Source organism: Lycorma delicatula, chromosome 12, assembly GCF_047948215.1.
Source record: "Lycorma delicatula isolate Av1 chromosome 12, ASM4794821v1, whole genome shotgun sequence".
NCBI classification, from domain to species: domain Eukaryota; kingdom Metazoa; phylum Arthropoda; class Insecta; order Hemiptera; family Fulgoridae; genus Lycorma; species Lycorma delicatula.
The window spans coordinates 72883061-72909210 of NC_134466.1; the positions used below are offsets into that span (position 1 = coordinate 72883061).

General features: G+C 31.7%; 1 protein-coding gene across 7 annotated transcripts in view; it reads right to left on the reverse strand.

Annotated features, from left to right (window-relative positions):
- Window positions 1-26150, reverse strand: part of LOC142333283 (very long chain fatty acid elongase AAEL008004-like) — a 379873-nt gene that overhangs the window by 96751 nt on the left and 256972 nt on the right. For all 7 annotated transcript variants that reach the window (XM_075380301.1, XM_075380300.1, XM_075380305.1 and 4 more), the window contains one exon: window positions 13004-13080. In XM_075380301.1, the coding sequence (XP_075236416.1) occupies window positions 13004-13061 (58 nt within the window). In that variant the 5' untranslated portion in view covers window positions 13062-13080. The remainder of the gene's footprint in view (window positions 1-13003; window positions 13081-26150) is intronic.

The window sequence follows — 26150 nt, forward strand, 5'->3', positions numbered from 1 at the left end:
ATCATAACATCGAATATAACTGAAAAAAATTGGATGAAGAACAGAGTACGAAAAATGGAACCGCCTATCATCTCACGATGACCATTTATAATAAAAAATTTCCTGTCATGAAACTCCAAATCAAGAGGCTGTATATAAACCGGGGCTATAAAAGGGGTTATATATATTGTAATCCTATCGAAAGCACTGTACGGGACAGAATGTATACCCCGTTTTTTCAGAACAAGAAATAGCAAAAGTAGAAAAAAGAATTTAAAGAAAACCTACGGACCGAATAAATTAAAAAATAAATTTACAAATATACTGAAAAAATAGGGGATTTAATCCGGAAAAGAAGATCACAGTTTTTATGGACATTTACGCAGAACGAACGACCTAATTGAGAAAACAAATATTTAATTTCTACATAAACAGAGCCACAAAGATTTACAGAAATAAAAACAGATCTAAAAAAATTAAACGTTTCTAAGGATCTGAATAGACAGAGATGAATTTAGAAAAGCGATTCAAGAATCTTAATTTTTCAAAGAGAAAGAAAAAGAAGGGTATAAACCTGAATAGATGGACGGAAGAAAGGCGAGAACAAAACGATAAAAAACTTTGGGGAAAGAAAGAGAAAGAAAAGTCAAAACTATGTAAACGTGATCCGTACTGGTCGGAACGAAAAGTAAAGAAAAAAATAATTAAATCACTAATACGTAATTGTAGAATAAAAGAAAAAACAAAAAAAAAACCGGAAAGAAGTTGAATAGTTTCCGGCAAAGGCAAGAAAGTTATGCGATTATAAGCAGTCCTCGACACACAATTAGTTACGAGAAAAATTAAGTGGAACATTAAAGTATACAAGTACAGAATTACGTAAAAAAATTTTTATCTTTTGAATAAAATTTTGAAATAAACATACGGAAACCGTATCTCTTCAACACCTCAAGTAATCGTAAAAAAAAATTAAACGACATCATAACTGTAGAGCTCTGCTGCGAGAAGTAAAGCACGGTAAATAGTTAAAAACAAAAAAAAATAAAATGAGATGGATATCTTTTATTTCTGGACGTTTCATGACACAGGGACCCCGAAAACCTAAAAAATAGTGGGGGGGGGATAATGTTCGTATGTACGGTTGTTGGCGTATTTGAAGCTTAATAACGTTTGACGGGATTAATCGATTTTGATGAAAATTTTTTACAGAGAGACACGTGTATACGGGGCTATTTGTAAGTAAACTTTTGGGGTCAATATCTCCAGGGAACGAGGTGTAGTTTCTTCGGGGCAATTTTCTCAAAATCTTGCCGACATAATCTCGGTAAAAACGTGCAAGTTTATCTTGTCAATCCCAAAATTTCTCCTTCCCCAAAAAATCAAAAAAGGTATCTTTTTATTTATTTAGACCCCGGGAAACAAAATTACTTTGGGGCAATATTGAGGGATGAAGAAGCCGATCAAAGTTTAAGCGTAACAATTCTTTGAATTTTTAAAAAATATTTTACGTTTATTTAAACTTTCAAATTTCTTTTATATAAATTAAAATTTATTCGTAGCTCATCCCCATCGCAAAAAATAAATCTTATCTAAAATTTAATATTGGCATTTTGACGTGAAAGGTATTTAAAATCACACCGAAACGTGCGTGTACCAGAACAGAAATTTGAAGCGTAACGAACAGGTCAATATCGTCCTGCCATAATAATCGCTTAACTATTAGTCTCAGAGACGTAAATTCGACGTCATAAGTTACACGATCGGCTCACCGATAAGACTTTGAGTTTGCGTCACTGGTGAGCTGTTGGCCGGGAGGGATCACAGTACAGATCGACCAAAACTGGCGCTCTCGCTCATTTCCATTCAGTGTAGCTTACGACTTAGACATGATAGCGCGGTGATTCGTGTGTTTGTGTTTAGATTTTATCGAGATAGATCGATTTATTAAGTAATAATAAATATGTATTTTTGACCATTTTTTTTTTTTTTTTTTTTTAATTCAATACATCATCCTCAGCCCGCTCAAAATCCAGGTAGAAATATAAATTACGCAAATAGTTGGGAAGGGGAGCTTATGGGCTACGCACAGGTACCCCGATGTCCGGTGCTGAGCGAGCGAAACTGTTTCGGGAGCGTCGCAAAGGTGGCACGGCACGCTCAGTGAACGACGCCGACGGCGCCACCACCTCTACCGCTGCTTATTATGTTTAACGTTTCTTACTTCTCGTACCACAGACCGATGTTGAACAAAATTGTCATCCGATATTAGTCGAAATAAATATCATGTACCGTTTAGTGTCTGTTTTATATTAAAATTAAGTTTAGTACGCGGTCGATGTCTGGTTTACATTTCGATCCGATACACTAAAAGTGACTCGGTGACGTACAGACCGACCAATTTATCTATAGAGTTGGTCAAATGAAGGAACTAAAATTTTTATCGGAGACTTAGTTTTGTTCAAAAGAAATACGATGGTGGCTCTCTCATCGGTCGGTCTGTATCTCGGAGGAACTTCATCCAAGGTCTGTAACGTTTCACGTTAAAAAAAACGGCCGTGCACCACGACCCAGTCATACCCGATTTTTTTTTTTTTTTTAGTTTTTTCCATTTAACGCAGTAAACTTAAGGCTAAAATTAAAAAGAAATATCGTTTTTTTATCATTTTTTCACGTATTATTATTTTCCCACTATATAAGAATAAATAAACTATCCCAGGAGAGTTTAACAAGTTTTAATTTTTGGTGGTGCCTTTTTTTGTAATTTATTTTAGGTAAATGAAATAGATGGCTAGAGAGAAACTCTAAAATGAATGCGGTATTTCTATTTAATACAAAAAGCCGCATGAGCCGCTTAAAAAGATTTCATAAACATTTTAATGAACATAATTAATTCAATCGAATGTTTTTTTTTTGCTTTTTTTAATTAAAATGTTACATAATAATTGTCATTTAAATATCAGCTTATAAATCGATTATATCAAATGTAATGAAAAGCGACTACAAGGAAAAAACACACCTAATCATTGTAGTTCATGAAACTAAAAGTTAATTAATATTTTACATAATAAAGTATTGTATTCAATTTTTTACACGTTTTACAAATCACGAATTATATCACAAAAATATTTTTAAAAGTATATAAAAATAAATAACGATTAATAAAAACTAAGACGAGATACATATCAAACTGACATATTACGATACTGTACTATAATTTATCGATATAATCATAAATACACAATATCGGTTAATAGCTATTAAATCTAAATTAATGAACTATTGTAATATTATTAAATTTGTTTATACATGTTTCCGTTATACGTTACGAAAAGATAATTTACTTATAATCTATTGAAGTTATTACTTTATCTAATTGTTTTGTTAATATTTGTTTGTTTATATAGAAAGTGTTATAGTCATGATACCAAAGAAAGCAGGAGCAGATAAATTTGAAGAATACAGAAAAATTAGTTTAACTAGTCGCGCATCAAAAATCTTAACTAGAATTTTATACAGAAGAATTGAGAGAGTGGAAGACGTGTTACTTTTCAGTGCATTTTATATTTGTTAATATATTACATTTTTTTGTTTAAAATTCTCAATTTGATTTAATTCTTATTTTTTACTTTTTAGAGGGTTTTTCTAATTTGTTTCTTTTTTTTATTAATATTAATATTAGTTAAATAAAAACTTTTTAAAAAAAATAATTTTTTTTTAATCAAATATACGTATGACTAAAAAAAAGTAATAATATTTATTTTTACACATCGAAGTTACATACGTGTACAAAATTTCATTGATTTTCATACGATAGATCGAAAGATATAGCGGTTGCAAGATTTGATTATTCTTAAAGCGAGTTAAATAAAACCGTTAAATAGCGAGAAGAAAAGTTTTAAAAATTTGAAAGTTTATCTTCGTGTTTGATAGATCGCATGGGGAAAACGAAATTTTTTCGGTAAACTGCATTAAATCGTTTAAAACTTTAAGACCTTATTTTTAATCTCTTTTTTGAATGTCTTTCTACGATGTTCCTGAAACGAAATATTCCACTTTAAAAAGAAAAGGTCTCTTTTTTCTTTAATGCTGCATATCTCCCGATCTCAGCAACGTATTGATACAAATAAATATCGATTATTAGAACCTCCACGGTATTTTCAAAGAACGATTCCAGGACATTTTAAATATGGACAAACCAGACCGGGTGATGGATCCTTTCTCAAATGTCGACATAGCAGGATCATCCCGGTTAGAACAACTTAACTGACAACAAACGAACAAATAAAAATAAAATTTAAGAATGGCTACCAAGAAATTTGGCTGCATAAGTCAATTCCGCTATTGCAACGTTGCTAATCAAGAAGAGAAATCGGCTACATGTTACCGAACGCGGCGACTTACGGGTATTTTATGTAAATTCGAGCCTGTTATTAACAAACTAGTTAAAACGCATCAGGTTCATCCTTCCCTGTAAGTGTAATTCGTAAATGTAATTTTTCAATTAAAAGCTTCATTTTAATTATTTTATTGTTTTATTGAACATGCTATCAGTATCGTTGTTATACAACTATTTAGATACAATTGTAATTTTTTTGAAAGAAATTTTAAGAAAAATACTTCCAAATATAATTAAATATGCGTTTTAAATCCTCTCAAATAGAACGTAAGTTTTAACTCAGAAATAGGATATGCCACGTTTGAAAACGATAATTGCAATCGCTGTTTTTAAGAGCGCATCTTAAAAATGGCAATTATTATTTTTAACAGATGGTAAGTTTAAACATTTTGGAAGGGGTTTAAAAATTTCTGATTCTTAATGTGGGCGGTAGGCGAAAAGGTTTGAGAATCAATGATCTATACCATAATAACGTATGTATGTGCGTCGAAATATATATAGATATAGGTCGCACTGTTTTTGGCCTATCTCAGGATTGACCATTGACCAAACCGATTTTTTTCAGTTTAGCTTAAATATTTCTCTCTCTCTCTCTCTCTCACTCTCTCTCTCTCTCTCTCTCTCTCTCTATATATATATATATATATATATATATATATATAGCCCACTAATTATTAATGTTTTTTTAAATTCATTAATGGGGGGCGCGGTGGGAATACCCCGAAAAAATCAATTTCGATTTTCTTCAGAGGCATTTTAAAGAAAACTATTAAAACAAATTGTTACCTACAATACATAGTAAATAATAATAAAAAACAAATTTCCAAAAGATCATCCCCCACCTCTTAAAAATTTTCTTTTTGTTTTTTTCTCTATCTCCCTTCAATTTAAGTATTTTGAAAGTTTATATGTCTTATATAGAGCTATCAAGAAACGTCTACAATTCTTTTGTTTTTTTTTAAATTATAGACTAGATCCTAAAACATAAAAACGTTTATTTTTGAAAATTTTCTTTTCCTACTTCAACCTTTATATGGAAGGGGGTGTTAAATTTAGAGAAAACTTTTTTTTATTTTATTTTTTTTTTATTTTTTTGTTTGGGGGCGAAAAACGCTAGAGAAAACTTTACTTAAGAAAATTTGTTAAGCTTAACCTATATATGGACATTTTTTGAAAAGTTTTTCTTAAAATTATCGACCAAATCTGATAAAAATGATACTAACCGCATAATATTCGTACCGTAATGTAAAACTATCAGATTAATCACCGTTCAAAATAAATAGGATTAGATAATTTCGCTGTGCCAGACTGCAGAATTGAAGTATTCTCGTACTATCTATATAAATATGAAAAGTTTTTATTTTAAGTGACGTTTTAATTTCATCACAGTTAAACTATTTATTTAATTCAGAAACAAGAAGCTTTATAACAGCTTCTTATATTAAACCGATTTTTTTTTACGTATAAAAATATAAAAATCTCACTGGGATTCGAACAAAGAACCTTTTGGTTTAAAGGTAGATTAAAAATGAAACAATTAATACTTTTTGTCTTAAAAATCTGATGTGGTCTTCCTTGTACGCCTGTTAAATTACATATAACATTTTTTTAAAATGAAAATTATATAAAATTTTATTTCCTTAATAATTTCTGATTTTTTTATTGTTATTATTGAATTATTATTTATCGTAAAAATTGTTTTACGATCAGAAGTAAATAATTATTAAAAAATCAATATATTTAAATTAAAAAACAAGTTAAAAAAAAAAGGAGATGAAGACCGATTCGAACCGATGTGCCTTCGCCTTGTAAGATCACAATACTACATTAATTAAAATTTCATTTGGCTATAACTCTAGAACCGATGAAAATAAGTATCATTCATGATACATCGTTGAAAAGCTCTCGACGAGGGCTTATTACTGCGGTTAAGAAAAAGTCCAAAAATCCAAAATATTTTTTGATTTAAGCTTTTTGGTTCAATAGATTGCAATCAGACGGGAAAGTGCACAAGGTAGATGTTACAACAGACCTAAATCCAAAATTTCAACATCCTACGGCAAATCGTTTTTGAGTTATGAGAGATACACACGTACAGGCGTCACGTTGAAACTAGTTAATATGGATTCAGGGATGGTCAAATTGGATATTTCCGTTGAAATCTAAAACCGAAATTTCTGGCGATCGCAATACTCTCTTTACTTCGTACAAGGAAGTAAAAAAGAGAATAAATAATAAATAGAAAATAGAACTTACGTATGTTTGTGACAAGAGAAACATTAATCACGTCGACGATTACAAGTACCGAATTTAAATACATTTAAACATTAAAAACTTAATTATATACCTGTCTCTTAACCTTGGGATTTAAAAATTACAGATTTAAAATGTACAAATAAATAAATAAAGACTAATGTAGCGAGGTCGAAATCAAAATTTATCTTTAAACATTAAAAAAAAAAATTAATTAATTAATTACCAAATGACAGTTTGTGAATGTCTAGGAAATTAATTTTTTTATTAATACTTGAAGAGCGATATATCTTTATCGATAAATTTTAAACTTCGATAAATAAAGTGAAAATTAACAAATGAATTTACTGACAGATCGTTTTCCTGTTGCTTTGCCCCGTAAAAAACGAGGAAAAAAAATTTAAAAACCTTTTTCTTCGAATCGCGTTAATAAATCTCTGCGCTCGTCATTACGTATATTCCTGTCTGAAGTATAATAACATCTTTTGAGATCCCTTCAAAAAATCAAAATGAGTTTTCAAAATACACAAATGAAGACCGATATTTAGAAAAATTTAAACGTTACCTTATCCGTGTGTTATACTTTGATAAAATGAATATTTATTAAAAAAAATAAATAACACCTAACTTTTTTCAAATTACGTGAAACTCGACAAGGATAATTCCGACTTCTGAAAAAAGAACGTATAAATGTTTTGAGCTTCAACATGAAGACGGCAGGACTAAGGAATGCATTCGCGCATGCGTTGAAAGGTACTCGCTAAAATTTCAGCCATTTCAGAGGCTCTGTTGTTTGATAATCGTTTTTAGATTACCCAAGATGACTTATCGTTGTGAATGTTTTTGTAAAATTAGAAAAAATGGAATATCGTGCCGCGATTAAATACTTCCATTTGAGAGGCAATACGACTACGAAAATTAAAACCGAGTTGCACGCTCTTTACGGGGATTCTGTACCGTCATTTGCCACCGTGAAACGACGGGAATCTGAATTTAAACAAGGTTGTATCAGCTTGGTTGATGATGAGCGTTCGGGACGGCCAAAAACTGCAACCACCACAGAACATCGTAAAAGTTCACCGAATGGTACTGGACGACCGACGAATTAAGGTTAGAAAGATACGAGAGACTACGGGCATCCATATCGAAAGAACTTAACTGTCACATATTAACTGAAGAATTGGATACGCGTAAGCTTCCGCGCGTTGGGTGTCGCGATCGCTCACTTTGGACTAAAAACCCATTCCAATGAACAGTTCCAAGGCCCTGCTGGAGCAATTTAAGAAAAACGAGTCGGATTTTTTGCGTCGATTCATAACTGTAGATGAAACGAGGATCCACCGCTACATTCCTGAGACGAAACAACATTCAAAACAGCGGACTCCAAAGGGTGAACCCGCTCCAAAAAAGGCGAAGACGGTCCATCGGCCGGGAAAGTAACGGAATTTTGTTTATCGATTATCTTGTAAAAGGTAAAAAAAATAACGGAACAGTATTATGCAATATTACTTGAAAAGATGAAGATAGAAATTGCAAAAAAATGACTGCATTTGAAGAACAAGTGCTTTTCCATCAAAGCAATGCGCTAGCTCACACTTCGACGGTCGCCACGGCTAAAATTCACGAATAGCACTTTGAATTGGTCGACCGTCCACCGTCGACCGATTCAAAAAGAACGACGCATATTTGCAAGTATTTTTGTTAAAGTCGCTTTCAAAAAAATTACAATTGTATCTATATAGTTATATAACAATACATGTTCAATATTATAATTAAATAATTAAAATGAAGTTTTTAATTGAAAAATTACATTTACGAATTACACTTACAGGGAAGGATGAACCTGATGCGTTTTAACTAGTTTGTTAATAACAGGCTCGAATTTACTTAAAAATACCCGTAAGTCGCCGCGTTCGGTAACATGTAGCCGATTTCTCTTCTTGATTAGCAACGTTGCTACAGCACTAAATCCACGTTCAAACAAATACGGCGATGGGAATACTATCAGAAATCGTTGAAAAATCGACCGTAATACGTAGTACAGCTGCGGAATTGACTTATGCAGCCGAAATTCTTGGTATCCATTCTTGAATCTTATTTTTTTTTTCTTCGTTTGTTGTCAGTTCTATAAAGTTGTTCTAATCGGGGAAAGAACGACTTTTTCTTATTTCCTAACCATAAAGTTTCGTTTTAAGGAGGGTATCGGATACGTAAACGTATATTTTGCGGAGAATGACGCCGGCTAATATTTGGGACGGTTAGGTTAGAGCATCGTTGGAAAAGTGTATCGATTTGAAAGGAGACTTTGTTGAAAACTAAACTATACTTGATAGAAAAAATACGTCTTTCTATGTTACACTCAAAACTTTTCAGACAACCTGGATATGCTTTATAATACAATTTTAAACAGGATTTTCTTTTTTAACAAAAATAATCTTCACAGTTCTGCGGAAGAAGACCGACTTTTCGTTTCAAACGTCCTCTTTATTTCGCAGTCAGGAACGCACTGATTTTTTGAGTACAATCGGCAGCATACGTTCGATTAAAGAATATATCCTGCACGCACGCATCAAGTTTTAACTCGCTCGCTACTGTCCTCGCTTCATAAGCGTGTATTAAAAATTACACCGATTTAAAAACAACTAACCCTAAATTAAGGTTGTTGACTGAAATCTGTTTTCGATATTAAATCGGGCGACACCGAAGAACGACTGAAACAATCTTCATAAAATTTCCACGCGCACAACATCAGCTTATCTAAATTTCAATGAAATTGATCTAAAGGTTTTGGAAATTTTCGAACCACAAATTTTATACAAAGGTCTATTATTATTATTATTATTATTATTATTATTATTATTATTATTATTATTATTATTATTATTATTATTATTATTATGCTTTTACGGCCAACATGGGACCACTTAAGTCAATTTTAGTTGGATCTTTTCTGAGAAAAGCGTGTTATTTTACTCTTTCGAGCTGCCCAGTATTTCTTCATCCGTTCAGATCTTGCTTTCTTTTCTTCATCCGTAAACACCCTCTTCGTTGTATTTTGTCGTTTGTCTGTCTTTTGTTTAAATCTAATGCTTTTGTCTTTTAGCTTTGTAATTTTTCCAGTTTTATTCTGTAGGTCGGTCAGGGAAATTCCCGATTCTTTCATATCTTCTCTAATTTCTTTGATCCATCCTACTTCTAGCTTTTGGAACCAGAGCTTTTCAATGATATTTCTTGACGGTCTTGTTTCCGGTGTCCTTATGAGATGACCGAAGAAAGAGATTCTTTTTTTCCGCATAGTATCAGTAACAGGCTCTATTTCTCGATACACCACCTCATTTGGCACAATCCACCATCGGCCTTCTTTTTGGTGTTTTTTATTGATACACGTTCTGACAATTCTCCTCTCTATTTTCAGAATTTTTTCAATTCGGTTTTTCTGAGTGATTTTGAAAAGGGTCTCGCTTCCGTAGGTGACTTCTGGCTGTACTACAGTTTTATAATGTTTAAGTTTTGGACATATAGACAAAGGTCTATATATATATATATATATATATATATAGAGAGAGAGAGAGAGAGAGAGAGAGAGAGAGCAATTTCAAATCGCACGGCAATCTCTGGAAAGACAATTTTATACTCAGAAATAAGAAAAACGTTCACATAAACATAGAACAGAAAACGGTTCTTTAGCGAGTTTTGGCTCGCGAAATGTTTAATCGAAACTGTAAAATCGAACCTTACTAAAATTCTTGGGGTACAAATCGAGGAGTAAATTTAGTGATTCCTTACGGTTATCGATCTCAGAAATCGAATAAATGTGATCCCAGACCTCTATCTCACTTAGGTTTTAAGAAAAATTAGGTAAAACAAAAAAGATTTCATCGGATAACGTAAAGGTTTTTGGTTTGGAATACGTGTTAATTTACCGATAAAGAAATAACAATTTCTATTTAACTTTGTAGAGAATTTAATTCTGAGAAAATCGATATAAATAACTTTTATTTAAATTAAACACAAATTTGAGAAGTTCAAGTTGAATTTTAAACCGAACGATTTACATACAAATGTTAAAAATTGTAAAAATAAATCTGAAAGACATCCGTCTAAAATATATAAAAAATTTGAATACTGTCGAATCATCAGCTAGCGTAATGATAATTTAATTCGCGTTGAAAACGGATCGACGAAGAAGAAATACGAGAATAAAGAAGGGTGCGGCAAATGCTTATTAATTAATTAATTTACGATTGAAAAAAATTAAAAAAGAAAAACTGAAGGATTTGAACTTTAAATATTAATGCAGATGCAAACTAACATCACCCTCGATTATTTTTATACATATTTTTTAATTAAAGCTTCAACTAATCGGTATAATAATATAAATATTAAAATTATATAACACACCAGTAATAAAATCACAAAACTATACAGCACAAAAAATAATCTTTCTTTTAAAATGAAAATAGAGGCAAGACATATTCTCAAAATAAAAAAAACTGATGTGGACCCCACATGACTTCCTTGTAGGTCTATTAAATTACATTTACACACTGCTATTTTAAACGAAAAGTACGTAACATTTTATTTTATTAATAACTTCTGATATTATTTTTTTATTGTCATTATTGAGTTATTATTTATCGTAAAAATTTGTTAAAATCAAAGGTTAATAATTATTAATAAATCAAAATATTTAAATTAAAAAAAAGAAGACAAAGTTTGATTCGAACCGATGTGCCTTTCCCTTGTAAGATCCAAACATTTCATTAATTAAAATTTTATTTGGTTATAAGTAAAACAGCTACGAGTTAAAAAAATCTAGAAGAAAAAATGAACGGCACGGATGAAGTCCTACACAAGAACTACAGCATGAAAATAAACAACAAGTACAAACGAAAGTAACGAAATGTAGTAGAAATAACGAAGATGAACCGCTGAATGTAAAAATAGGAAGAGAAAAGATTATGGAGGAAGAAAAATTTTGTTATTTGGGAAGTAGAATTACTAAAGATGGACGAAGCAGGAGCGATATAAAATGTCGAATAGCCCGGGCGAAACGAGCCTTCAGTCAGAAATACAATTTGTTTGCGTCAAAAATTAATTTAAAGGTCAGGAAAAGATTTTTGAAAGTATATGTTTGGAGCGTCGCTTTATATGGAAGTGGAAGTTGGACGATCGGAGTAACTGAGAAGAAAAGATTAGAAGCTTTTGAAATGCGGTGCTACAAGAGAATGCTAAAAATCAGACGGGGGGATAATGTGACAAATGAAGAGTTATTGCGGCAAATCGATGAAGAAAGAAGCATTTGGAAAAATATAGTTAAAAGAAGAGACAGACTTACAGGCCACATATTAAGGCATCCTGGGATAGTCGCTTTAATATTGGAGGGACAGGTAAAAGGAAAAAATTGGGCAGGCAGGCAACGTTTGGAATATGTAAAGCAAATTGTTAGGGATGTAGGATGTAGGGATATACTGAAATGAAACGACTAGAACTAGATAGGGAATCTTGGAGAGCTGCATCAAACCATTCAAATTAATGAAGATAAAAAAAAATGGCTATAACTCTGGAACCAATGAAAATATGAACCGCTCTTTATATACCCCGTTGAAAAGCTCTCATTGAGGGCTTACTATAGTTAAGAAAAAGTCCAAAATTCAGATTTTTTTTGATTTTGGACATTTTCGGTCAACTCGATCGCAATCAAAAGGAAATGTGCAAAACTAGATGTTATAACAGTCCTAAATTCAAAATTTTAATATTCCACTTCTAATCGTTTTTGAGTCACGCGTGATACATGCATACGTACGTACAGACGTCACGCCGAAACTAGTCAAAATGGATTCAGGGATGATCAAAATGAATATTTCCGTTGAAATCTGAAAACCGAAATTTTTCGCGATTAAAAAACTACCTTTATTTCGTACAATTAAGTAGAAAACCAATTTTTAAATACTAAATTACCAAAAAGTTAACAGCTTTTAAACTTCCCCGCCTGCGTATAGTATATTACTTAAGGAAAAATATGATAATCGGGCCAAATCTTAATGCGACTTTTTAAAAAAAAAATTATAAATGCTAATAAGTGATTATATCATAATTATATGTAAACCGTTATAAGTGAAAAACGAAGGTAAAACGACAATGTAATCACCATTCATGACTTATCGTTGTTAATTAAGACAACCGTGGATTAACAAATTTCTAGAAATTTACAAAAGATGTTTTTGTAAGAAAGATTTTTATTAAATCTTTTTAATATAATAACAATGTACTTGCGAGATTGAAAACATAGATTAGACTAAGAAAACGGGAAGTTTTTACAGTAAAAAAAAATTTTAACGAAAAATAAGTATTATAATAAAATAAAATTTTTACCTCCATTTTTGTCGAAAACACTTTGAAAATCATCGTACAATTTCATTATAGATGCCATTATATTCTAACTGGAGATTCTGAAAAAAAAAAAAAAAAAAAAATATTAATATTAATATAAACAAATAAAATTTTCAAAAGAACTAATAAAAGCTGACTACACAGTTGTTAGCTATAAATATTTACCATTTTATTTAAATATATGTTTTGGTCTATTTAAGTAAATCTTTCCAACCGAAGCGTGCGCGTATACTGTTTTTAATTCGCGTGAATGTGGCGGTACTAGCGGCGACGGTCGGCATTAACTAATGTAATTTTACAACTTACATGAAAAACATTTGCTTGTACTGTCGACAGCTGGTGTATCCGCGAGGCTCAACGCACCATGTACCAAGTCAAGCGAACGATCTAGTTCGAGATCCAGCCAGAACAAGTTACTTTTCTTTTTTTACGCTTTAAATATGTGACGTCACGACATAAGAGACGACTACAACAGCATTTTTTTGGGACGGAGATGCGATTTTGCAAAATTTCTTTATGGAAATATTGAAATTTTTTAAATCAAATGTGCCTACGAAAAATATGACCTTATGTAGGAGAAATCTCGAGATATTAAGGGTAACCTTGATCTACAGCCTCACTCCCTTGACCTTTTAAGTTGAAATTTTAACGGCGTTAATACTCCATATATATATATATATATATATATATATATATATATATATATATATATGTGTGTAGAAGTAATCTGACCAAGTTTGGTAAAAATGCAGTAGTTCTGGAAATATAAGGAGTACGACACCGAGTATATATAAGTACATACGGAGAATTTCCAACCGGTTTTTTTTTTGGTTTCCTTAGGTCAAGATCCGGTGAAAACCGCATATATCCAAATTGACCCGATTACAATACTTTTTCCTTTTAAAGGTATATCTATACAGGAAAGTAAAATTTTAGAAATACCAGTCGCTAAATAAATTACATAGTAATGTTTAACTCCTTACTTCTTTTTTTTTCTTTTTTTATTTATTCATAATTATAAAAATTCTTGCGCAGTTCTCAGAAAGGAGATCGTCTTTTCCTTATTTTATTTTGTATAATTACAGTGAATAATTTTTTGCGCAAGAAAACATTTATCAAACGAGAAAAATAAAGAAGGTTATTTTTTTTTCTTATTTAATATCATATTTTCTGTTAGAAGAAAATTAAATTATTATAAACGTAATTCTAAGAAATAATTTTAAAAAAAAACAAGTATACCTCGCCCACAAGCATTAAGTTTAAAACTTGCTCGCCACATAAGCGCGTATGAAAAAACATCTGATGTGGACACCGCATGACTTCCTTGCACGTCTATTAAACTACAAATACACGTTTTTAAAATTTGATTTCACTAATAACTTCTCATATTTTTATTTATTTTTTATTGTTATTATTGAATTTATTATTTATCGTAATTTATTTTTACGATCGAAGTTTAGTTTATTATTATTAATAAATCAAAATATTTAAATTAAAAAAAAGTTAAAAGAGAAGGAAATGAAGTAGGATTGGAACCGATGTGCCCTCCGCTTGTAAAATCCAAATATTGCGTTACTTAAAATTTTATTTGGCTACAACTCTGGAACCGGTGAAAATAACTACCGATTATATCGTTGAATTAATAATTATTAACCTATAATCGAAAAAATTTTGGATTAAAATAAAAATACATAAAATTTTATTTCGCTAATAACTTCTGATTTTTATTTTATTGTCTTATTGAATTATTATTTATCGTAATTTTTTTTACAATCGCAGGTTAATAATTATTAATAAATCAATATATTTAAATTAAAAAAGTTAAAAAAAGATATGCGCATATGAATTCGGATTCGAACCGATGTGCCTTCCCCTTGTAAAATCCAAATATTTCACTAATTAAACTTTCATTTCGCTATAACTTTGGAACCGATGAAAATAAGTACCGCTTATGCGGTATATCGTTGAAAAGCTCTCAACGAGGGCTTATTACTGCAGTTGAGAAAAACTCTAATATCTAAATGTTTTCGGGTTTTGGGCTTTTTTGGTCGAGTCGATTGCAATCAAAAGGGAAGGTAGGTGCACAACCGGATATTACAACAGTTCTAAATCCAACATTTCAACATTCTACGGCTAATCGTTTTTGAGTTATGCGAGGTACGTACGTACAGACGTCACGCCGAAACTAGTTAAAACGGATTCAAGGATGGTGAAAATGGATACTTCCGTTGAAATCTGAACACCGAACATTTTCGTGATCACAATACTTCCTTTATTTTGTAAAAGGAAGTAATACACCAATACAAAGTCAACATAATCTGAAATTGAAGTTACGTTCGCCATTTTAGATTGTATTTTCGTACTTATACCTCAAAATATAAAGAAGGTTCAATTTTTCAACACTCCCCAATTCCACCGTGCGACAGAATGTAATAGAAAGTTAAAAAAAAAAACAAAAAAAAAACGGATATTAATTACATTCTAATGTTGATGTTGATCGCTAGATTTTCTCGGAAGGGAAACAGTTTCCCTTAATTAAGTTTCCTCTTAATTATTGGTTGTATTTAGAAACAACCATGTACCGTGCGAATTATTATCAAATCATCGCGTACGCATAATGGATTTACAAGCCGAAGCCTTACTACAAAGAAAAGGATTAGTACGACATGGGTATAACGTTCTCAATGTGTAAGCGGACGAGTTTGGCAAATATATTACATACTACAACAAGCATGTAGTCTAGCTGCACTTAAATTCTATACGGCTCACTAATCGCAAAACAACAACATATAAACGTAGTAAATAACAGAATAAAAAATGAACATTCCACAAATTTTAATATTTATCAACATTTTCAGGCGCTTTAATAGTATAAGTATAATAAAACCAAGAAAACTTTGAGATCGATGACAATTTTACTTAATGAGAGTTTTTCAAAAATTAATGAAAAAAACGTAAAATATTAAAATTAAATTTATAATTTTTTGTAGTTATTATGGTATAGGTATTTTTAGTTTAGTAAAAATAGCGTAGTTTTTCTAAAAAAGAAATACCCCGTTTTAACCCTTTCTCCCGTTATAAAGTTTTGATTATTTAATAAAAAATCCCTTTCGGCAAGCCGAAAGGTGGAGGTAGATTCCACCGATGCTAAGTAGGGGATAAAAAAAATTTCCATCTTAAATTTAAGAAAAAATTCACATTTACCGAATACTACAACGGTTGTATATGGAAGAAAGTTTCACATGTTTAGCGTACGACAAGATCCACCTTCTTAGAATTCCAGCAAAATGTTGGTCATCCCTTGCCGTAAAGGTTGGTCATATCAAAAATTAAATCAGACAAAATTTTTACGTAATGTTTAGAGGACTAATGACCACTTTAAACAGACTCGATACTGTGCCTATTAAGAGAGGTATTTTTTTTTTTGTCTTCGAAACCGCATTTTTTCCATCCTTGAGCCAATGGTCGGTGATATTTAAAGGCTTTACTTAGATAAGTTTTAGGCTCTTATCCAAATTACAGTAGGGACTTTAAACGAATTCGATATTTTACTTAATAAGAAAGTTATAGCGATATTTTGGTTTTTTGAAAAAGCCCTTCCATCCCCCCCGTCATGATCAGATTTTTCCCATTAACGAACTCACCGAGATTTTTGGTCGTTATATTTTATGTATGAATTTGAAAGTTATTGCCGCAAAATTAGGGCAGTTATGGTGTCCACAAGTAAATGAAATATATATATATATATATGAAATTCTGAACTGATGGTGGTTTTGGAGTCTGGGAGCTATGAAACGCGAAGATATCTTGACATTTTCCGGAAGTTGAATCATGGTACCCATTACAATAGGTAGCTTTCTTATGAAATCTAACTAAAAACCATGCAAAAAACCACTTGCAACAAAGATTAACACTTATTCAAATCGCTTATAATTTTGTTTACCTATGAAACCTATTTACGTCATAAATAACGCAAAAAATTCCATTTTCGTGTTTGTTGAAATTCCGTACGGATAGATACAAAAAAATTAAATAAATAAATGTTAAAGTTAATTGCATTTCAATTACTTAAACGAATTAAATATAGTTACTTTATCTAGAATATGAAAGTTTAAGAGAAGAATTTTTTTAAATTTCCATTTTTTGCTTGAAAAATAAATCGTTAATATTCACAGTAATATTTTTTGTTGTAATTTAGATGTAAAATTTTAACCAAATTGTTCGTTAATAAAATATTTAGAACGAATCTCAAAGACAAAAACCTCTTCGTGAGACCGAATAAATTATATACATAATGTAAAGATACGTATACATAATTTATATGATACATTAACAAAACTTGTAAATATAAACTATACACAATATCATACTAACCTGGTAATAAATGAACAACAATAAATTATACTCTAATCTTAACAAATTGTTATTTCTAATCACGAATCAAAAAAAAAAAAAACGATTCCATTCCAAATTCCGTCTCCCACCGTCATACCATACAATTTATTTAAAATTTTACACATACACGCACACACACACATACACACACACACACACACACACACATACACACACACACACACACACACATACACATACACATACACATACACATATATAAAGGTGTTTCACAAAGAAACGGAAAGAATTTCAGGGCATCTTCTACTACTAAAAATAAACAAAACGCGTTCTTGTTTATAACGTTTAAGGTTAAACATTATAAAACAATTTAAACGAAAAAAGACATAATATTATACCCATTTAAATTTTAAACACAAAAATATGAATGCCATTTAAAATTTTAAACATAAAAATATGAATGCCATTTAAATGTTAAACGCCAGCAAAACTGTAAAGGAAAATAAGCAATTCTTAACGTGTACTTTATATATTTATATATAAGGTCATAATATTTTAAATTTAATATTTAAATAAACAAACGTCGCATTTATGCCAGAATTGTTTTCAATTAAACGTAGTTTGTTGTCATTAAAATAATTTAAAAAAACGGAAAAAATTGTCGTTTATAATAACGGATATATCGTGAAAAATAATAAACTTAAAAAAAAAACGAAACAAAACGATCAGAAAATTTTCACAAAAACTGACCGAAAAAACCCTTAAAAATAATAGAATATTTTTAAGGAACGAAATATATACTTCAGTGTTAATGAAATACGAGTACGTCTAAAATATTAAACAGAAAAATAAAATTTTACAAATTCTCTTTTCTGGAAAAGATGTAATTTCGGTATAAGACAATTACACAACACAACACAACACCCAGAAAAAAAAATTAATAAATATTCCTACCTAAAATGCTATTTTGCATTATAAGACATTTATAGCGTACTTTAAGCCATTTTCGAAGCTGTGTATGAAAAATATTAAATTTACCCCTTAATTAAAATTCCAACGGCTTCAATTAATACTTGAAACAGAAATAAAGGTGAAATGTTTCTCTCGGTGTATAATTCTAAATATTTAAGTGAACTTGTTTTCTTTATTTTCAGTAGTAGAAGATGCCCTGAAATTCTTTCCGTTTCTTTGTGAAACACCTTTATATATGTGTATGTGTATGTGTATGTGTATGTGTGTGTGTGCGAGCGCGCGAGTATGTGTAAAATTTTAAATAAATTGTAAATCAAGGATACAATTATCCGTTAAATTATTTTATTATTTATACTGTAATATAATTAACGAGTTTTTGCCCGAAAGAAATGTGTTGTTTGCCCTTTAATAAAAAGAGGGTAGGTAGATATTGCATGACCTTTTCAAAAGGAGAGGTAATTGCCTCCGTGAATTGGTCTCCAGATATTATTTTATAATTATATAATAAAGCCGGCTAAATTTTTTCTATTACTATTATAAAATAAAAGTAAGCTCAAATATTTTACGATATCTTTATTATGATAATACCCCTCGATACGGTTATCCGTTGTACAGTAATAGCGACTTTGCCTTTATTTAACTGGAGGTTACAGGTTCAAGTCCCTTTTCAGGAACAGAATTTTTCACTCGCTCCATAATTTATCATCAATCAGTAACCGTTACTGAATATGGGCCTGTTTTTGCTGCGTAAATAAATATGCGATTATATTTTAAATCGGTTTAATTTTGTCTTCATATACAAAAGGATCGACGATAATATTAAACAACACGTTAAAAAAACCTGCACATTTTTATTAAACTTTTCAGAAAGGAGCGATTAAAAAATACACATTTTTAGAAAAATATTTTCACGAATTTATTTTTACACACATATAAATTATTTATTTATTTTTTTAAATCATTTGTAATATCCTTAAAATATTACTGCAATTCATTATATTATTCAAACTAATAACTATTTTGTATCGAAATATAAGCGAATAAATAAATAAAATACTAGAAAAATATTACACGCTTTTCCGGTTATATGTATACGAGATAAATAAAAATAATGTAAATGTTCGTTTGTTCAAAATCTTAAATCTCCGAAAGTTCTTCACCGATCGCTATGAAATTTTGATACAACGTTGCATTCGAATACGCGCGTGTTTTTATATACCTACTATTTATATACCTAAGATGTCTCATCTGTGACAGGTAAAAACATGATTTAAAAAAAAAAACAGCGCTATCTGTTGGACGTAAAAACAACACACGTTAATAGTAAATATTTTACGATTCCATTTCAATGTTACCGATATGTGTGTCCGCTATAGACTAAAAAAACTACTGGACCGATTTACGCGCGGGGAAAAAGGGAGAAAGGGAAAAATTGGAAAAGGAAAAGGGAAAAAGGTGAAAATGGAAAAAAGAAAAAAGGGGAAACGGGGAAAAGGAAATGGGAACGGCAAAAAGAAAAAGGTAGAAAGTAAAATAAGGGAAAGATAAATGGCGGAAAGAGAAAGGGGGAGGGAAAAGGGAAAACGGGAAATGGGGAAAGGGAATATAGAAAAAATGAAAATGCGAAAAAGGAAACGGGATATGGGAAAAGACAGAAAGGGTAAAAGGGAAAGGTTAAATTTTGTTAAGTTCCGTAACGTTCATTTTGTTAATGTTTTATCAAACTTTCAATGGTGTTCATTTAAGCTATATGTACATATACTGAAATGTAGCAATAGCGGATTGCCGGGTCTCCTAGTTAATAATACAAATTAAAAGAGTTAAAGCCAAAAAAACATAATATATATATATATATTTCAGAGGTCGGGTATAAATGTTTCTAAAAAATATTCATACTTAGGTTAATATTACCAAATTTTCTTAAGTAAAGTTTTCTCTAAATCTAATACCTCCTTCAACATAGGCTAAAATAAGAAAGAGATAAAATTTACAAAAATACTTTTCTGCATTTTAGGTCCGACGTCAATGATTTAAACAAATTGTAGACATTTTTTGACAATATGTGAAATATAGTTTACAAAAACAAAATTGTTTAATATTAAAACCGAGAGGAGAAAATGAAAAAAAACACAAGAACCATATATTCCAATTTTAAGAGACGAGGTTGATTTTTTGAAGAAAAAAACTTTTACATTATTTATACATTTTCTCTAAAATGCCTCTAAGGAAATCGAAATTGATTTTTTGCTATATTTCCCATCCCCTTAACGAATTTTGAAAATATAATACGATCGTTGCCTCATATATACCGGGTGATTCAAAAAGGACTTCCTAACTTTATCGAGATAACTTACAGGTTCGGTTGAGGTCTCATTTCATAGAAAAACCGCATCGAGTTTGTCACCGACATTTATTTTGGTTTGATACGATTTCCATTTGTAATGCGAAATACGTCCCACCTGAAATCGATTTCCAGACTATAACCGGCAAGCGGGACGTTACCTCTGCAGCTGCGGCGTTAATTCCAAGTCTTAGCTCAACAAGATCGGCGGGCCAAGGCGGTACGTAAACTAGATCTTTAATCAAGCGTGGTCAAATCTGGGGAGCGAGGTGGCCGTGCAATCGGATCTTCACGACCTATCCACCGTCCTGGCAATCAAATATCGAGAAACGTTCTAACTTCTAGGCGGTAGCGAGGTGGTACCCCGTCTTGTTGATAGTAAGGGCGTCCATCTCGGTCATTATCATCGGAGGAATTTCGAAGCGCATCCAGATAAACGATACCGTTTACGATGTTTACTAGAAGAAAAAAAAACCGAACAATATTTGAACTTAGAGCTACCAGGAATGTCCTGCAAAGTTTCAAGAGGGTTTTCACTCTACCCCTTATTCGGCAATTACGGATGTTTACCTAGCCGCTGATCCGAAACGTCGACTCATCAGTAAAAATTACATCGTCTAAAAACGTATCTTTGACTGCAGTTCCTTCCATCCCTTCCACTCAAAACTGCAGCCGTGCAACTTCTTCGTCATCTCTAATGCGTTCAACCGCGGTTAATTTGTACGGCTTCAAGTGTAATCGTTTACGTATTACGCGCCAAACACTCATTTTTGGAGTGTCAGTCTCACGTGACGCACGTCGAGTCGATTTCTTCGAGCCACAGGCAAAGGTTAGTCCGAGTTGTTCCACAGCAGCTTCAGAGACGATGCGTGTGCATCCTGGTGATTTGGTACGTTTAACAGTACGACCTGTCTCGACGAAGCTTTGCTGCCAAGAGTAAATCGTACGCCTACTAGGAGGTTCCCTGCCGTACTCTCTACGAAAATTATCTCGAACTGCAATTTCTGACTGTTGATCGTGAAACCAAAACTCACAACGAGCACGTTCCGCACCCGTAAAAGTATACATCCATTTTTAACCGTGCCGGTGACAGCGCTGGTAGTCGAATTCGGTATTACTGAACTGCCCGAGTAAAACTTGATGTGTTTTCTATGAAATAAGACCTTAATCGAATCTGTAAGTTATCTAAATATATTTTTACACGCTATTAAAATTGTGATTTTTTTTTTAATCGCCCGATGATTTCACGTCCCGAGGAACGACAATAAATGCAGAAGCCTACTGCGAAACTCTACGTAAATTACGGTGCGCCATTCAAGATCGGCGATGCGGGAGGCTGGCCGACGGCGTCGTCCTGCTGCAAGATAATGCACATCTACACGTCGCGGGTCCGACACGTGATTTACTGAGAACATTTGGATGGAAAATTTACGATCATCCGCTATATAGTCCGGATCTCCTTCTGATTACCGTTTGTTTGTGAAATTGAAAGAATTTTTGAGTTGTAAGCGATTCGCGGGTGACGATGAAATTAAAAATGCTGTTAATCGGTGGCTAAATGGATCGGCGGCAGAAGAAAACGACTAGAGCATATTGAAGCTGGTGTATGGCTGATAAATATCTTAATTCATGCGGCGATTATGTTGAAAAGTAGTATAAGGTATGTAGTTTAAGAGAAATAAAAAAATATTTATAAGTTTTCAAAATAAATTTTTTTACAATGAAACGGTCTTTAGAGATAACCTTTCGTATTACATATATCATACAGGAAAGAGTAGATATGTTATTTCACCGATAAAATAAAAAGGAACTGCCTCATTATTGGACGGATCAAGGGAAAACCACGATAAATCTTTCATTACAATATTGTAATATAAAAAAAAATAGACGATTAAATTGCGCAAATTAATTATTTATATATGTTTAAACACTACGAGAAGATAATAAATATGCAAAAAAATGTACACTTCATAAGACGTAAATGAAAAACATTTTAACACATATTTTAAGTACACGTTGAACGAGATAAATAAATCAGATTTTTTTTTTTAATAATTTAGAAAAAGTAATCTTTTTCTTCGCAATAATCCATATTTCCGCTCAACAGTTGAGACCATCAAATTGACGGACGCTTACGTTAACATAATTTTATATTATATGACGACCAAATGTTATATTTTTACGCAAATATCACGATTTTATTACAATCTATATGTAAGGTTTTAATTAATGTTATAAATAGGACGAATATGAGAGTTTCTGAAGATGGAATTTAATTCCGAAATCGCTTGAACGCGTCGAATTGTTGGTAAGCGATTTTTCGCATATTAACTTACACCGACGGGCCGCGCTTAACAAAATTATTATCATAATTGATTCGACTGTTATTTTCTGCCTTCCTAGCATTGCTAGTCTAATATTTTTAGGTGATGCATATCGGATTACCTCCGTTCTCAAAACTACTTTTAACATTACAGTGTACTCCAAATTAGCGACAATGCTACGAAGGAAATTAATCGTAATAAGATTCATTCTTGAAAACCAATATATTGTGCCGGTTTGATCCGTTATATTTTTAAGTATACGTGATTATACCTTTAGTAAAGACGGCGCATTTTTAAATATAAACACAAGGTCAAGTTAGATATTCTTACGCTTCATACTTACGGGCAACAAACAAAACATTTTTGCATTCTGAAACTCATAACTTTTTTAGAGAGCCCCGATATATAATTCAAACGGGTATATATGTAAGTATAACAAATATTTAATAATTACAATAAAATTACCCCCTTTTACGTTTTAACACCCTTTAAAGCAAAACCGAAAGTTTCATTTAGTTTAAAACCGATTTCGCTTTATATTCGATAGAAATAATACAATTACGAAGTTTATACATAAAGTAATGAGACCGGTTCAGAAAAACTTTTTATTTACAATCAAATTATTATATATGGACTCTATCGACTTCCAAATTATTCCTTTGGGAAACCACGCGACGTTTCAAACGGTTTTCCCACTCTTCACGGCAGTTGGAACTCAGAAACCGGAATATCCTTCAGACGGTCGGTTACCTGTTTTAAAAACTTTTCTTCTGCTCCAAAACGGTGTCCTTTGATGTGTTTTTTTAAAGTCGGAAACAGGAAAAAGTTGCCGGGACTCAAGTGAGGTGAATAAGGCGGTTGAAGAACTAAAGGAATATTTTTCTTCGCCGAAAACTCGTTAATTGAGATCGAAGTGCGACAAGGTGCATCGACGTGATGCAGCATCGAGTTGTCTTTGATGGCTGATCTCACGCGTGCGACTCTTTACCGTAGTCTTTCAAACAATTTGACGGTAAACATATCGATTTACAGTCTGTCCTGAAGGCAAAAACTCCTTATAGACAATGCCATTAGTATCGAAGAAACAAATTAGCACGATTTTGATTTTCGATTTGGTATTTTTGCTTTGTCGGGACGCGGTGAGTGAGTTTAAAGTATGCCACTCCTTGCTCTGGCGTTTTGTTTCTGGGTCGTACTCAAATATCCAACATTCATCACCGATATAAACATTTCTTTAGAAAATCAGGATAGGTTTCAATTCGTCCTAAAAGATCGCGGCACACTTCCACCCCGTTGTTTTTCTGTTCAACGGTGAGCTCTTTGGAACCGATTTTGCACAAACATTTTTCACGTCCGATTCGTTTGTCAAAATTTGATGGAACGGTTCAAATTCAATAGTTCTGCGATCATTCTGACCGTTAATCGCCGGTAATACCGTATCAAGTATCTGATTCGCTCAACATTGTCGTCACTTTTTGACGTTAACGAACTTTCAGAGCGTGGATCGTCCGCGACTGAATCCCGGCCATCTGAAAATGTTTTAAACTACCTAAAAACTTGGGTTCGTGACAGAGCATGATCGCCATACGCTCTTTTCAATTTTGAAAAGGTTGTAGCATTCTCGCCGAGTTTAACACAAAACTTAATCGCACAACATCGCTCGTAATTAGTATCGCTCTTTTTTGTAACGCGCAACAAAAACTCGTTTCACGAAAAATTTGTTTACGTCTCACGCGGCAATAAAAGACTAAAAATATTAATATAAATAACCTGATATAAATAAGCTGTTCATATACGTATACGTTTACTAGTGACTTTACAGTGTTGCCGCTTTGGCTGCCAAAAAAATTAGTCTCATTACTTTATTTACAGACCTCGTATTAATGGGAATTCTATCTGCGTCTATCTGAGAAGCACAATTCGATGGTTTTATCGATATATTTAAAGTATAACCGTTAACATAATATTATCGATTCTTTTAAATATTACATTACCGTCAAAATACAGTTTTATTATTTAAGATTAACGAAACTTTAAACATTTTGGTACGGTTCAATAATAAATAGTAAAGAAAAACTAAAGGACTAACGAAGAATACTTCCCTGAATGTTTTCATAATAGCATCATTACTTTCAAAAAAATTAATATTCGATCGATATAAGATTACACCGGAAATAAAATATAAAAAATTTCAATAAAATTAAGGGGTGATTTACGTTAATTTTTATCAAAAGAAATTAAAAGAAAAGTAATAGTTTTTATAAAATAAAAACAAAAGCGATGAGATGTGTAGTAATAGTAATAACAGAAACGAGTATTCGAGTAAGCTAAAAAAAAAAAATTAAAAACCGGTTATTAAAAAATACTAAGTCAGTAGTACAACTAGTGACGCGAATTTTAATCGAAAGCGAGGCAGATATTAAACAGAAGAATACCGGTTAGCAGCAATAAATAAGAACGACGTGGAAGATAGACAAAGAGAGACTGACAGCAGAGAGAGAGAGACAACCGTGTCAACCGAATATAATAGGCCTAATATATAATATATTATATACACACACATTCTGAGTTAACCGACAACAAACATTATTTTCAACCGGCTGTAAGCAACAACAGAAATGCTGGTGAAACAACAAAACGAAATGGAATGAAATGAATCCGCGTCGCGTATTATATAATAAACATATGACCTACAACCGAATATTACCACAACTGTTATTAAATTAAATAGCGTATTAAGAAATAAAACACTTAACTTAAAAAATAATAATTTAATAAAATATTTCGTTTTAAAAATTAAATACGTCATTTGTTGACTTAACAAAAAATTAATAAAATATTTAATTAAAAAAATTTAATACTTCATTATTGTTGAACAATTTCGTTTTAAAAATTAAATATCTCGTTAATTATTTTTCTTTACTTTCCCAGGTCTAGCTTCTATCACTGCTGTATCAGTATAGTTGTAAAGGGTAAGTACAGCGATGGGCCAAAGTTTTAGGTATTTTTTCTTTTTTACAAATGTCGCCGTTACAAAACCTCCTTAGCCTCCCCGTTTTTATTTTTTTTTATAGTAAAAAGTAAATCGCGGTTTAATATGATGCGATCGAAATACTTATCGAGATAATTGAAATTT